This window comes from Atractosteus spatula, chromosome 10 (assembly GCF_055471065.1).
Source record: "Atractosteus spatula isolate fAtrSpa1 chromosome 10, fAtrSpa1.hap1, whole genome shotgun sequence".
Classification (NCBI taxonomy): domain Eukaryota; kingdom Metazoa; phylum Chordata; class Actinopteri; order Semionotiformes; family Lepisosteidae; genus Atractosteus; species Atractosteus spatula.
In genome coordinates this window covers 7,756,373-7,771,300 of record NC_142715.1, presented here as the reverse complement: position 1 = coordinate 7,771,300, position 14,928 = coordinate 7,756,373, and the positions used below count along the sequence as shown (strand labels likewise).

The following is a 14,928-nucleotide window of genomic DNA, read 5'->3' as shown; positions in this document are numbered from 1 at the left end:
AAACACAACCCTCATCCTCACACACCAACACACTTCACCTCCTTAGACGCCAACACGCCCCTCATCCTCACACATCAACACACTTCACCTCCTCACATACCAACACACTTTACCTCCTTACACACCAACATATCTCACCTCCTCTGACACCAACACACCTTTCATCCTCACACACCAACACACTTCACCTCCTCACACAACAACACACTTCACCTCCTTACACACCAACACACCTCACCTCATCACTTACTAACACATCTGACCTCCTCTGACACCAACACACCTCACCTCCTCACACAACAACACACCCCACCACCTTACTCACCAACACACCTCACCTCATCACTAATAAACAAGCCTCACCTCCTCACACATCAACACACCTCGGTCACACAGCAATTTTAACTTAACTTATTTTACAACTCATATATCTTAATGCTCGCCTTATCTGTGGCAGCTGTGGCTATCTTTCAGTGGTAAAGAGTTAATGGCATTTATGTTTCTGCTTGTAAAAACAGATCTTTACAGAGTGAGGCTGGTGGATGGTAGTAATCCCTGCTCAGGGTGTGTTGAGGTCATGTCTGATCTGACCTGGGGCACAGTGTGTGAGAATGACTTTGACTGGAAGGATGCAGAGGTCATCTGTAGACAAGAGAATTGTGGGATTCCCAAAGCTGTCTTGGGCGGAGCTTACTTTGGAGAGGGGCGGGGTCCAGTCTGTTCGGAAGAGATCCAGTGCCAGGGCAATGAAACCCACCAAACCTTTTGTCCATCCTCCACCAGACAGCACCAGAACTGCACCCACAAAAATGATGTGAGCGTTGTTTGTTCAGGTGAGAGCATCATTTCACACTTATTCGCTCATTACAAGGTTTTGTGCTTTAATTTTTCCTATTATAAACTATGATTTGGTCCAAATGCATCTGATGGTTTTTGCCTGGAGATCGGTGGAGAAACACTCAAATCAGAGCACAGGAGTACTGGTAAGGCTCAAGACATGATGAGTACAGCTTGGAGCTGTTCTTGCAAAAGCTGGGATCTGGGGGGGGATGTTTTCTGTGTGGATTCTGTAAGAGTGAGGTCAGCGGAGGAGAGGGCAGGCAGTTTACCAGCTGCTGTCCTGGGTAGAGCTAAGCAGTCTGAGTCTTCTCAGTAAGATTCATATGATTCAGTACAGCTCAGGGAATCAATTCAAATCAGTACTCACCCTGTACCTTGCAAAACCTCCAGACAGCCCTGGTCCAGCTGGACAGTTACTTGGCAGCTCAATTTAACCCCACTGACCTTGGCAAACAAACTACCATAAAGCTCACCTGTCCAGCACCTGTGATGCAGTTGAAGCTGTATCTTCTCAAGCCACACTGAGTTCACTGACTAGTAAAACAGTCCAGTTAGTTGTCACGGTCGTCATCCCTTCTTTAGAGGGCACTCCACAACTTTTTCGTTGTGTTTCCAGTTATACTCTTCCGTGCTGTGTCTTATTCCCCTTTCTCTTTTTAAGCCCGCCTATCCACCAGGCACAGGAGGAGTCCAAGTGCACGGCCTTTATCCTGGACGTCCTGATCTACTGAGTCTGGGGCTCGGAGCACCTTGTCCCATTATGCTTTTAACTATTCGTATTCCTCCCTATTCTCTGTGTTCATCTTGGATGGATCTCCTGGCACCTGGACCTTGGGCTGTGCCCTGATTTCCCCCATTGGACTTCCTTTTTGGCTCACTGTCGTCATCACGCCCCTGTGTTCCTACTTGACCCGATCCTGCTGTGTCTTCCGTAATGGCTAACTTCAGTCACTTCCGGATTACACCTTGTCACATAGGGTCTTTAACAATGCATTTCACATGTTCCTGAGACAGCAATCACTAATCAGAATTACTCATGCAGTTCTCACTCTCCCTCCTTCCCACACACAAACCAAGACCCGTTTCCTCCTGGCTCTTTATACAGACCTGTAACTGAGCCCAGAGGAGTGGCCAGTTCCACACACAGTTCCTTTCCTTCACAAGGAGTCTCACTCTGCCTGTTGTTTCTCCTGTCAGGATACACAGCGTTTAGGCTGGCAAACGGCTCGGACCCCTGCTCTGGCCGAGTGGAGCTGGAGTACAACGGCAAGTGGGGGACAGTGTGTGACCAGTACTGGGACCTGAGAGACGCCAGTGTTCTCTGCCGGCAGCTGGGCTGTGGGGTGGCTGTAGCCGCTCCAGGACAGGCCTGGTTTGGAGAGAGAGAGGGCTCAGTGTGGAAAGATCATTTCCTCTGTGATGGCAGCGAGGCTCACTTATCTCTGTGTGCAACATCTGCCTTGGGGGGGGTGCTGTGCTCTCACAGGGACGATGCAGGACTTGTTTGCTCTGGTGAGTTCAGGAGGGTGCCAATTGTGTATTTGTATTTTTAGAGTTTATAAATGTTGATTGTGATTCTGCAGTGGCACAGTGATCACAGGACATGAAAAATAGGCAGATCAAACTCAGGGATACATCCAGTGAAAGACTGTTATTTTAAACATTGTTTGATTTATTTATAAAATAATCAAAAATAAAATAAAGCTAAAATAATCCTAGCTCATGTTCAAGGTCCTAACTGACTTACTCCTAAGTGATCTCCCTAACTAAACACCAGGCATCTATCCTGGTAACTTGTGTGTTTAATTGTCTTTTATGAGCAAAATAAGGTTTTTCCACACTCTCAGTCCATGGGCCATGTTCATTCCACAATTCAGTTTCCCCCTCAGGTCCTTACTCTTCTGTTTTCCTACAGTCCAGTTTTCTATTACGTCTGCACAGTTTCCAAAGTAATTCCTTAGCTTTCTCAGTTTAGCAGCCTTCTGTCACCCTGCACTTCTCCCAAAGCAGCAGCCCTTCTCCACCTCTGCCTCAGAAGTTAATTTATATGGGCAAGCAGACACCACTTTGAATGCTTGAGTTCACTTGCGGCCAACCTAGAACAGGCAAATGCCTGTCTAAAATGGACGATACTTTGGGCAAAGTACTGTTCTTCAAGGATTATGCCCCTTGTGGCATCACAAGATATTAACATATTTACATATTTTATTCCCAAAAGAAGAATAAAATCGCAAAATAAATCATGATGGCAAAACATGCTTTTATTATTTTAAAGAGGTCTTTGATTTATTCTGATCTATTCTTACTCTATGTAAATATGGTTCTCACATAAAGATATTGTCATGCCCTCTGTAGCAAGAGGGTGCTCCTACTCAGTCCTGTCCCTAGTTTTCTGTTTTTCGCTTTCCTTCCGGTGTCTCTCTGTCTGGGGCTATATATTTCCGGGTCACTCATTTACCTTCACTTAGCATTAACGTTCAGATTTCCAGAGACCCGCCTAGCACAAGGTCGCCACTCCGTCCGCTGCCTGAGGGCATTGGTTTCTATACAACTCCTGAACTGCTCAGCCCGGGCTAACCCCCCGTTCCACCACTTCGCATAGGGTCTTTTTCCCCTCTCCTGCCATTCCACAGTTCGTTCCTTCCGACGTCCGTGACAGATATACAACTGAATTTATTTTTAGAAAAATAGAAGTGAAATCTATAATATAATTTGGCAGAATACTTCATCTTTAATATTTTTTCCAGGACACGGAAATACTATGTTTTAACTAAATATCTGCAGCATCACAAGAATTAAGAGAATAAATATTTTTTCACCTGATATCTTTTATCTCAGGACCAGTGCTTTCAGCCCAGGACGTCCGCCTAACTGGAGGAAGGAGTCACTGTGAAGGCAGGGTGGAGGTTCAATACAACAGGACTTGTTGTATTCTCATGGGCTCTTGGGACAACAAAGAGGCTTCTGTAGTCTGCAGACAGCTGGGCTGTGGCTCTGTAGTGCAAATCTATAACTCTTCTCTGTATGGGACAGGCGACAGTGCTCTGTGTCTGACAGGTATTCAGTGCTCTGTAGTATAAGTCTATAACTCTTCTCTGTATGGGACAGGCGACAGTGCTCTGTGTCTGACAGGTATTCAGTGCTCTGTACTACAAGTCTATAACTCCTCTCTGTTTGGGACAGTGACAGTGTTGTGTGTCTGACGGGTATTCAGTGCTTGGGTGATGAGTCTGACCTGGTGAACTGCAGTTCTCCACAGACAGTCAGCTGCAGCCCTGGACAGGAAGTGGCCCTGCTCTGCTCTAGTGAGTGCTAAGCTTCATTACACTTTGAAACGGCTTGAGACTGTGAATGTTGGTTTAAATCATCCAAATATCAGAGATCCCATTTAATTAATATTACTTACGAACTTGCAGTACTGAAAGGAAGAGGCAAATCTTTTCCTAGAAGCTGTGTTCCTAGAAGCAAATTGGATTGTAGCACTGGATTGGATCTCAGTTGTTTGGCATTTATAGTATACTATATCAATGCACATGAGGCTTTGTGTGTAAAATCCTTCCTTTACAAATAATCAGTTTCCACAAGGTGATGGAAATAAAAAGTTGATAAATTATTAAACCAATTAATAATGAATGAGATTTAATTTTTACTGTCCCTTTTTTGTGTTTATTGAATAAATTCAGTCTGTTTTCTTTCCGCTCATTGATGCAACTGTTTCATAACTTCTAGCCTTCGTTACTTTTTAAAATATCTTTTTTTGTTAAGGGTCTATTTTTCACAGATGTTAATATTTCACCCAAATACACACCTGGCAGTATAAAAAATCATCATTCCTTTCCAATTAGTTAGAAAATTATATTTGTATTTTACAGTTTTATTGCAATTCTAATTTATTATAATTAATTCTAATACTGGAAAGAAAGGTATTATTGCTAATACTGTCTGTTCCTCTTAGACCATAACTCTCTTAGCAAATTGTGTCCCTCTAGAGGTCACATTCACGTCTTAGTAGTAGACACCTCTGACCCCTAACCTCTGACTCTCTGCTCTTAGCCCAGCGCTCCCTCAGGCTGGTTGGGGGAGGCGATGATTGTGCTGGGAGGCTGGAGGTTTATCACAGTGGCTCCTGGGGGACAATCTGCGATGACTCCTGGGACCTGGCAGACTCTCAGGTGGTGTGCAGGCAGCTCCAGTGTGGGACGGCCCTCAGTGCCCCAGTGCCGGCCTCCTTCAGCCAGGGAACTGGACCCATCTGGCTGGACGAGGTGGGCTGTATGGGGAACGAGTCGTCTCTGTGGGAGTGTCCCTCAGCAGGGTGGGGACAGCATGACTGTAGACACAAGGAGGATGTGAGAATCCTGTGTTCAGGTTAGAGGGCTATATTTTTATGTTTGAAATCTGTGCAAAGGTGTAAAAAAATAAATTGTTATTATATGTTTTTAGTCTTTAAAAAATATACATATCCCTTTTAGGGATCAAAGTTGAAAGAACTGGAGTTTAATAGGCTGAGATGGGAGGAAATGTCTGTGAGTCAGAAAATATCCCCGTTCCTCAACATAGGGAGTTTGTACAGAATTCAAAAACCCATCTCAAATCCCATAAGAGATAACACTAAATGTGGACATTTGGTCTAAATACAAAATAGAGATCTAACATACCCCAGTAAACACTACCAACCAGTCAAGCATGGCAGTGTTGCTTCTCTTCAGCAAGGACTATGAGGAAATCATTAAGACCATAGGAAAAATGGACAGAGCCAAGTACAAACAAATACCAGAGGAAAACATGTTTCCATCTGCTGAAGATTTAAAACTGGGGCAAAAATTCAAATTTCATTTGGGCCTCAGAAAAACAGACTGAAGCTTCTGGGGCTGAGGAGGTGGAGAGTAATGTGTGAAAGTGGACTCTTGGTCAATATGGAGCCTACAGTGCTGACAGGAGTGAGTGGGGAGAGAAAGAATATCAGATGATGGAGGCAATCGTGGCACAGACTCACTCTGGAGATCATTTATATTAAGTGTCAGTACTAAGTGACAAATATATATATATACATTTTGGATTGGATATCAACAATTGATTGTGCCACTTCATGAAATAAATCACCGACATGTAGACTATGAGAACTTAAAATATTATTAAAATATTATATTATTATATTTGCCATTATTTTCATAGGTGTGAAAATGTTGATCTATAAAAGTCTTGTGACTCTGAGTGCTCTTGAAAAAATGCTTCAGATCAGACCCAAATATGAAATATATTGTAGAGCAATATTGTTTTTGAGAATTTTAACTGTTGTATTGAAATAAGGTTAAGCTGTTTATGTAAGAGTGATTTCTTTCTTGGTTTCTCACTTTCTTCCCAGAGCACAAGCAGCTGAGGCTGTCTGCAGGCTGCTCAGGACAGGCAGAGGTTTACTACAATGGCACCTGGGGCAGTGTGTGTCAGAACGGCATGACCAACATTACAGCTGGGGTGATCTGTAAACAGCTGGGCTGTGGAGACAAGGGCACCGTCAGAGAGACAAACTCCAGGCTGAGCCCTGATCCCAAATGGCTGGACTTTGTCTCCTGTCGCAAACACGATTCCACCCTGTGGCAGTGTCCCTCCTCCCCCTGGGGTCAGAATGAGTGTGAAGACCGGGAAGTGGCTGAGATCACCTGCTCAGGTAAAAAGATCTCATGCTTTTCCCTGTCATAAAAGAAGTCCATATTGATTCTTCCATGCTAGAACTTATATGAACTATGTGGAATGAGAGGCTAATGAGGGAGTGGAATAAAGGCTTTGGAATTCAAAGGACATGTTAAGAATTTAATAAACAGTTTTGCCTTCTGCTTTAACAATTCATCAAAGGCCAACTTCAATAAATCGTCTCTCCATCCATCCGTTTTCTTATCACTTCTTCCAATTTATACTCACATGGGAGCTGTAGCCTATCCAGGGTCAAGCAACCATGATGAAAAAATTAACCACAAAGAAGAATTAACCACATAGAAGTCATATGTCATATTGAATAGTAATATGACTCCCTGTGGTCTTCATGTGATCTTATATGGTGTGTTTTTGTACTGCTCATTGACAATCATTAACCCGTGACTTAATTACCTAGGTAAACCACGTTAAAATTGCAATTATTATTGATCAGGGGATCCTCCACATCTCAGCTAGAAGTGTTTACTCTGCCAGATATCACAAAGTGCATCTAAAAATGAGACACTTCCTAGTCACCTATAGCTGTAGCAAAACTTTCAGTCTAAATATGTGAGTCAGCAGCAGTTTAACCCTCATTTATTATTGTACATGCTGCTATTGTAATGTATTGTAATGTAATGTTATATAGCAGTAATAACTGAAGTGTTATAAAAGGTCTTGTCAGGTACAGTTTCCAGGTCTCCATTCTGCAGCCTCAACAAAATCCTGTTTTTCCAGCCTCCAGCAACCACAGGCCCTGTTCTGAGGACCCCACTCAGCAGCACTGCACAGGTTAGTTTACAGCCGCTGTGACCCCAGAAGCGGAATCATCTTAGCATGGGATGATTCAATCAAGTGTTGCAAAGCAAACACTCCCAATGATTAACCAACAGACACCGCTCCTTTAAAGTCTGCATCCAATCAGATCTCTGGGGTTTTTACATTGTTCTGGTTTTTCATTATCAGAGGCTCTGCGCCTGGCTGGAGGCACTAACTGCTCTGGGCGGGTGGAGCTGCGGTACGAGGGCTCCTGGGGGACAGTCTGTGACGACTCCTGGGACCTGCAGGATGCCCAGGTGGTCTGCAGACAGCTGGGCTGTGGGGACGCAGTGAGTGCAGCAATAGAGGCCTCATTCGGACCAGGGAGTGGTGCCATCTGGCTGGACGAAGTGAACTGCAGGGGCAGTGAGCTTCTCCTGTGGGACTGCTGTCACTCTGGACTGAATCAGAGTGACTGTCAGCACAAGGAGGATGCAGGGGTTACTTGTACGGGTAAGATTGGAGGGATGGAGGATTTTCAATACATTACAAACAGGGATTCTTATCTCTGCAGGAGTTTCGTGTTCTGCCATGTCATTTCCTTTATTTCATGATCATTCTAAGCAGGGGCAACATTCAGCTCTTGTTAAGCCAATTAATTTAGTTGCAGGAAGTGATTCAAGCCCAGGCCTATCTAGGTTCTCCTGCTCTGATCTCCATTTGTGAATTCTCTTGATTTCTCTGACAAATGTAAAGGGATTTAAATCTGGACAGACAGCTAGACCACATGCTTGATTTCTCTAAAACAAGCTTTTCTTTTCTCTTCCCCAGGTTTGACAACTACAACAGTTACAACAGCTACTCCAGCAGCAGCAACAAGTAAATTACAAGGCTTTCCTGTTCCAAATAATCCTTATTCTCCATACTTATGCGTCTTCACATATGCAGTGCAGAAACCTTTTCTCTCTCTTCTTGGCATGACACTAACAGTTTTACTGGTCTGGTGGAGGTGGTGGGTTGACCTTCTGTTGGGTTTTATTGACATCACTTACACTTACAAAACCGAGACAGTTGAAACTCCTTAACAGATAGTAAGAGACGTCTGATCTAAGCTTCGAGTGTTTGTATTTAACCAACACTACATCTCCTCTTCTGAGCGCCTCTCCTTTTCTGGCTTTACCAGGGGTCACTAAATTACCCAGACAGCCAAAGCAGGAGCCAGGAGGCTGGACTGTCCCAGCTGTGGTCTTCTTCCTGCTGGGAGCTCTGGTCTTTGTGCTGCTGGTCCTGCTAGTTGGGCAGCTGATATGGAACAGGAGACTGCGTAAAGGTAAGGAGTGAGTCCAATTGGGAAAACCCTGAGAAGAGCTTTGTGTTTATTACAGTGATAAGCTCATGCAAGAGCTTGTGTATGTCCAATCTGGAGTTATAACATCCATTTATTTGCCACTGTATATCCTGATAATTAAAGGATGCTCAATCTTAATGAGAAATAATATATTCACGTTGCATTTCAAACTATACATCAACCTTACAAGGTGAGAGATTCTTCCCAGGTGAGGTCAGGAAATCAGAGCTTCCAGACTGGGTGTCCAGACCTGTGCTATTCAGAATTCAGCTCTCATCATTTCACAATCAAGCAGTGAGATGTGTGCTGGCCTTCACAGAGCTCTTACCTGACAATAAACAATAAACAATGGTCCAGGGATTGCAGTCTAGTGAGGTGACAGGCCAAGGTTCCGCGGTTTTGAGTTTGTCTCCCTTCTGATAAAAAAATACCCATAAAAATATAGTAATAATAATAATAATAATAATAAATTAACTTTTTCTTAAGATATGCAGCAATGTGTCTACTTCTCTGTTCTTTTCCAAAGCTTTAGCTGAAGCAGAGGTCAAGCCCATGAATGAAGCTCTGTACCAGGAAATTGACTTCACACTGACTGCAGAGGGAGCCCTCAGGAGAGGTGAGTGGACACACACATTGGCCATCAACCATGACAGCACCCTCTCTTGTATAGGAGGCAAGAGAACATGCTCAACACTCAGTACTACAGTCTCAACACATGAAGAAACACACTGCCGCAGAATGTGTGTGCCCAGGTTGTCATTACTGACTCTGTGGACCAATTATTTTAAGATAAGATAAGATCATTTTATTGGCCATATACAATTACTTGTATTAGGAATTTGTCTTTTCGCATACCCCACACAGACACATAGACAGGGAGAGAAGCTTGGTGTCAGAGCGCAGGGTCAGCCATTTATATGGCGCCCCTGGAGCAGTTGGGGTTAAGGGCCTTGCCCAGGGGCCCAACGGAGTAGGATTCCTCTGCCAGCCATGGGATTCGACCAACAACCTTCCAGCCACAGGTGCAGATCCTTAGCCACAGAGCCACCACAAAGCCTTCGCAGCAGCTGGAGAAAAATCTTCCCTATTTTAATAACTGGATGTGAATTTCTTGATTAGCAATGGATGCACAGCACTGTTATGTAACACATTTGAATATCACACCTCATAGCAACAGTGAATTTACTCTTATCATTGTTTAACTGAATAGAAATAATTCAGTGCAGCATTTGTCACTTTTTAAAAGCACAAACTCAGAGTTAGTGTTCACACCCTAGCTTTTCCCCAGTGGGAAAAGACATTAGATGCAGTGAGGCTGCTGTCTGACTGCAGGTATCTCTGCTCTGTCCTCCTTTTCACAGGGAGATTCCTCTCTGATGAGTTGCCCTCTGAATATGACGATTTGGAGGACAGTAAGGGTGACCCAGTCCCAGGTAAACATAGCCCCCTTGCACATGTGTTTCTATCAACACCCTTAGAAGAAAGCACGTTTGTTGTTCGAAATCTCGGTAAATCAATTTGGCAATGCAAAAGGCTCAGTGATGTCTTTATAACATGCTTGTTATGTCAGAGCAGTGGTAGTATGATGTTGTTGGTAAATTAATGCCATCTTCAATAGTTAATTTTTGCTGTCATTTTCACTTGATCACATATTAAAAATTGCTTTTCACTCTGTGCTATAAAAAAACCCTATGTCAAAGTCAAAATCCCACATTCAACCCCAATGTCACAATTCTTTAAAATTGCAGTACATGATATGGGTCACTCATGGCTTTGTGAGTCTTATATCACTGAATCATATATTTGTCATACAGGGATGACATGTCCCCATCAGCTCTGTGGCCAATATGCACTGTCTTCCAAATTTTCCCCCACCATGAGAATGTTTCAAGCATTACAGTACAGTGGCACTAAACATCAATCATTTACAGATGCAGCCATTCAAAATGCGCGGGCGATACCGCATTATTTTCCGGTACGCTGTACGCAGTCTACCGCAAGCTACCGGTAAATACCGCGAGTTACCGGTAAATACCGCGAGTTACCGTAAATTCTCCTATAATACGACAAGCAAAATAATAGAATCCGGAATTTCCGCAAGGTGGAGCTAATAAACTCAACCTCTCATGTTTGAGCTGTGGCCATCAAAGTCTTTAACGAAGATATTACTAATAGTATTAATAATGAATGACCTTGGACAAGCTGTAAGTGTAAACTCAAAGTATTGCCCAGGTCAACATTCTTTTTTTCATTGACCGTCTTTGTAAAAGTAACACCACAGCATTTCGCAATCACGGATTTGTTTCTAATCATCCAAAATACAGTAATTTTTGAGAATCGATTCACCATGTCTTTCACATGCTCATAAAAGAGATTGATTTAGGAACATAAACATATTACCGTATGAAAACTGTACTGTATACAGTATGTATATTTAATGTCTTAACTGTGCCCGTTTAAGTATTGAATATTCATATCTAATTTTACCAGTGAAGGGAAATCTTAGTAGCTGAGCATAAAAAGAATATGGAAACATGGTTTCATTATGACCAGAATCGGTCTTGAGATATTTTTAACTTGATTTACAGTATTTGAGAGGTATGTCTTAACACCGATACTACAGTGCATAAATACTGCTCACGTATATGTTTCTAGGTTTATATTATGCATTTCATACGGTCAAATTACTTTTGAGCAACTAATAAGAAGCGTGAAACGGTATGCATTTTAGTTTCGTTTTGTGCTGGGACTCTGCTTTTAACAATGTCGCCGTGGATTGATTGAAGATATCAAGTACAAACAAGTCATTTTTTAAATGTTGTAGTTCGTCTTGTAAAAATGTTACGAGTACATCATCTATCAACAATTACACAGGTTCTGTTTCCATATTGCGGATTTTGGTTATGTAATATTATTTTCTAGATTTCACGTTGTGAATATATGATTTGGGCAAACAGAGCCGCAAAGAAGTACATTATGGGTTGTTGTTTTTTTTTTTTTGCAGTTTTATCTAGAACAAGCGATGCTTAAACCTTTGTCTGATTCTTGTGAAACTATCCACACGACAGTTACAGTACCTAGGAGTTGACTTCAGTGATGTCACTGATGGGATGTTTCTAAAAATCCATCCTCTGTAAAACGTCTTCTCTAGTTGTCCTGCATATGTATTCGCTAATGAAGCTGTGTGTTCTGAGCCTGGATCTCTACATTTCTGTATGAACCAGCTTAGAGGGCTAAAGACAGCTTGTGTTTAAATTGAGTGTAAGGTAATTTATGCTTCTAAAGTCATGGTCAGCATTTATTATTGTACTGTGCTGTAAACGTGTTCTGTGCCTAGTCACATTATTTTATAGCGTTTTTATAGCGTTGTCAAATCTGGTGGCGCTGTGTGTTAGTTTCCTGACTCCCATGTCACATGGTCTGTGATTGAATCCCATGGAACTATGACTTTATTTTTTAACAAACATTTCTTTGAAAAAATGAAACGTTTCCCTTGGTCAGAGATTAAATAAAACCTCACTCGCACCAAACAAATTTATATTTCTAAATATCACAACATGATTGAATTTAAGTCTTTTTAATAACAATGAATAGTCACCTATGCGTTACAAAATAAACATTTATATTGATTTGAATCGCGTTTTGATTTAAATCGTAAACGCGTGTTTAAATATATGTGTTTAAAGGCGATATACTGTATAAAAGCGCTGATTCTTATGGAGTGTGTTCCGCCGGGGATTCAAAAAATTTATTTTTTTTAATCGCGTATCTAAGGAAAATTGCAGTATAACTTTGTTCATGCACAAACAGTGGCATGTTACATTATAATTTGGGTGTCTCCTCTTGCCAGAAAGCTCTAAATTGCATTTTGAGTGCGGTTTTTTTGAGTTTGCGGTAACTTTTTCTAAATTGCAACCCATAAATAAAGCTGATAGAGCTTAGACTAACTGTATTCTAAACTATTAATTCATTAAGGGCTAAAATACGTTCATTGTCTTCCAATCGAGTCGAGTTGACATTGGAAGCTTGCCACTCCCGGACTGTTAAACCAACGCATTAGCATGTTAAAGCGATTCCATTGAGGAGCCCAGCTACCAGTTAACACTGTACTTCCTACTTTGAAAATACCTGTGAAACTGGTTTAATTCGTCACAGCCAGCACTCCGGCAGAGAGGGGGTTGTACTCGTAAAGTAGAAGCAGGCGAGATTTCCAGCGAACACCCCCCCCCCTCAAAAACCCAGTAAGCAGTAATGCTTTATGTTGATCCCATTCTTTTCTCTTCCTGTTGTGTGAAACTCATCAGCAGGTCTTTTTTTCCCAATCAGAGGCTCTGAAAAGAGCGCTCCGTCAGAGAGGGGCGCGGCACTGAGAGAGGGAGGAGGCGCGGAGCTCAGCAGTACAGAACGAACGTTCTGCTGCCTGGAGCGCTTATGGCAGAGATCGCGTCTGCATTTATAACTTAGTTTTTAAAATTAATCAAGCAATATGAAGCATCTCTTTTTACTTTTAAGTCACTTAATTATCATTAAGCACAGCTTTCTCACCACTTAGACTACTTTTTGATACCATCCTTAGTCAAACCAGAAACGTGTTGTTCTGTCTAATGACATTACAAGTGGAAAGATTACAGATTTTAATCGTCTTTAATTTTGTTACGTTTTACATTTTAGAAACGTTTCATCCATACAAACACCACAAAACTATTTTCGATTGTATTTCTGAATAGTATGTTACACTTAGTTCACTGTTTTAAATACATCTAATTAAGAAAGTTAGGTGTTAGCATAAACTATTAGCAATCAATAATATTAAATTTAACACTGTAATAAGTTGTTGCACTTTCCCCCGCATCTTGTAAAAATATATTTTCATTGTTCAAATATACATTAAGTTTGACTATCATATAATAAGTTAAATACAAAACTAAAGAAAAAATAGGGTTAAATATAATTCAAAATATTTTGCTAACAATGTTAACTGTTTATGAATAATAAAATGTATTAACTAAGGAGTAGGATGGCACAGTTGTTAGTATGTTTTTTTTGTTTTGTTTCTTTTTCATAAATACAACAGTAGTATCTGATGTCTCAGTGGCTTTCAAAATTAAATTATGCATGCAAACCTGTGAACTAGAAAGATAACTAAGATATCCATCCATTTATAATGGTGGCGAAGTGGTTAGCATTGCTATCTTGCAGCACTGGGGTCCTAGGTTCAATTCCTGCCATCCTGTGTGTGTGGGGTTTACATGTTCTCTCTGGGTTACATGGTTTTTCTCCATATGTGTGATATGACTCCCTCTCGCACTCCAGAACATACTGGTAAGTTAATTGGTTTATGGGAAAACTGGCCCTGGTGTGTGTGTGTTTGTGTCTGTCTGTCCTGTGATGGACTGGCGCTATGTCCAGGGTGTATTCTGCCTTGTGTCCGTTGCTTACTGGGATAGGCTCCAAATCCTCTGTACTGGATAAAGAGATTAGAAATGGATGGAAGTAAAGGCACTGTGTGGATGGAACTACACAGAGTGTTAGAAACCCACTATGAAATGGCAGCATCTCACTGAGAATAAAATATTTTATAGTGCTGGCTTAAGGAAACAGCCTTTCCACCTCTCTTGCACATCAGTATCCATACCTAGTTATTTAAACAAATTGCCTCTAACTATAAACATCTTAATATGCTGGCTCTGTGGATCCGCATCAGCTATGTTTGCCCATTCCTTCAATTCATGTGCATCCAACACACAGTTCAATGCCAGCAACTACACATAATCTAAAATACAATCCTTATTTCAGTATCTATGTAAACATACAGTCTGTTAACTTCATCATCTTCATCAAAAGTATGCCTAACCCCATTAGGAAGTGTTCTTGTTATAAGTGTATTCCTCAGCTTTCCCCAAATTATCTTCTTCTTACCAACATCTCTAGTCTTTTATCCTGCAATAACTCAGCCAACACTTAAATCTCCAAAAGCTGCTTGTGTTAATTTCTTTAAATCACAAATATCATGTGTAAATACTGTCCATGTAATACTCTGCATTGTGGAATAATAGTTTATTTTAAAGGGAACTAGAGAAACTAAGAACTAGAGAAATCAAGAAAGGCTTTTTTTCCTAGAATTAATAAATGCACATCCTGTTCACTGGGGAAATAAAATCCACACTGAGCAATTTTCAATATGTTCAGAATATGACAGCAAGAATCCTATCAGGGATGCATTACACCTGTTTTCAAGTCCTTGCACTGGTTACCTATCAGATTTCGAGTCAACTTCAAAATCCTTATCC

General features: G+C 41.5%; 1 protein-coding gene across 1 annotated transcript in view; it reads left to right on the top strand.

The window, feature by feature from the left end:
* Positions 1 to 487: 487 nt before the first annotated feature.
* LOC148824702 (antigen WC1.1-like) overlaps positions 488 to 14,928 on the top strand; it is a 48,399-nt gene continuing 33,958 nt past the window's right edge. Inside the window, exons 1-12 of the mRNA XM_088926165.1 lie at positions 488 to 833; positions 2,038 to 2,352; positions 3,679 to 3,911; positions 4,055 to 4,145; positions 4,894 to 5,208; positions 6,206 to 6,508; positions 7,270 to 7,323; positions 7,498 to 7,549; positions 7,619 to 7,803; positions 8,474 to 8,620; positions 9,165 to 9,254; positions 10,000 to 10,071. Of these exons, the coding sequence (XP_088782291.1) occupies positions 488 to 833; positions 2,038 to 2,352; positions 3,679 to 3,911; positions 4,055 to 4,145; positions 4,894 to 5,208; positions 6,206 to 6,508; positions 7,270 to 7,323; positions 7,498 to 7,549; positions 7,619 to 7,803; positions 8,474 to 8,620; positions 9,165 to 9,254; positions 10,000 to 10,071 (2,203 nt within the window). The remainder of the gene's footprint in view (positions 834 to 2,037; positions 2,353 to 3,678; positions 3,912 to 4,054; positions 4,146 to 4,893; positions 5,209 to 6,205; positions 6,509 to 7,269; positions 7,324 to 7,497; positions 7,550 to 7,618; positions 7,804 to 8,473; positions 8,621 to 9,164; positions 9,255 to 9,999; positions 10,072 to 14,928) is intronic.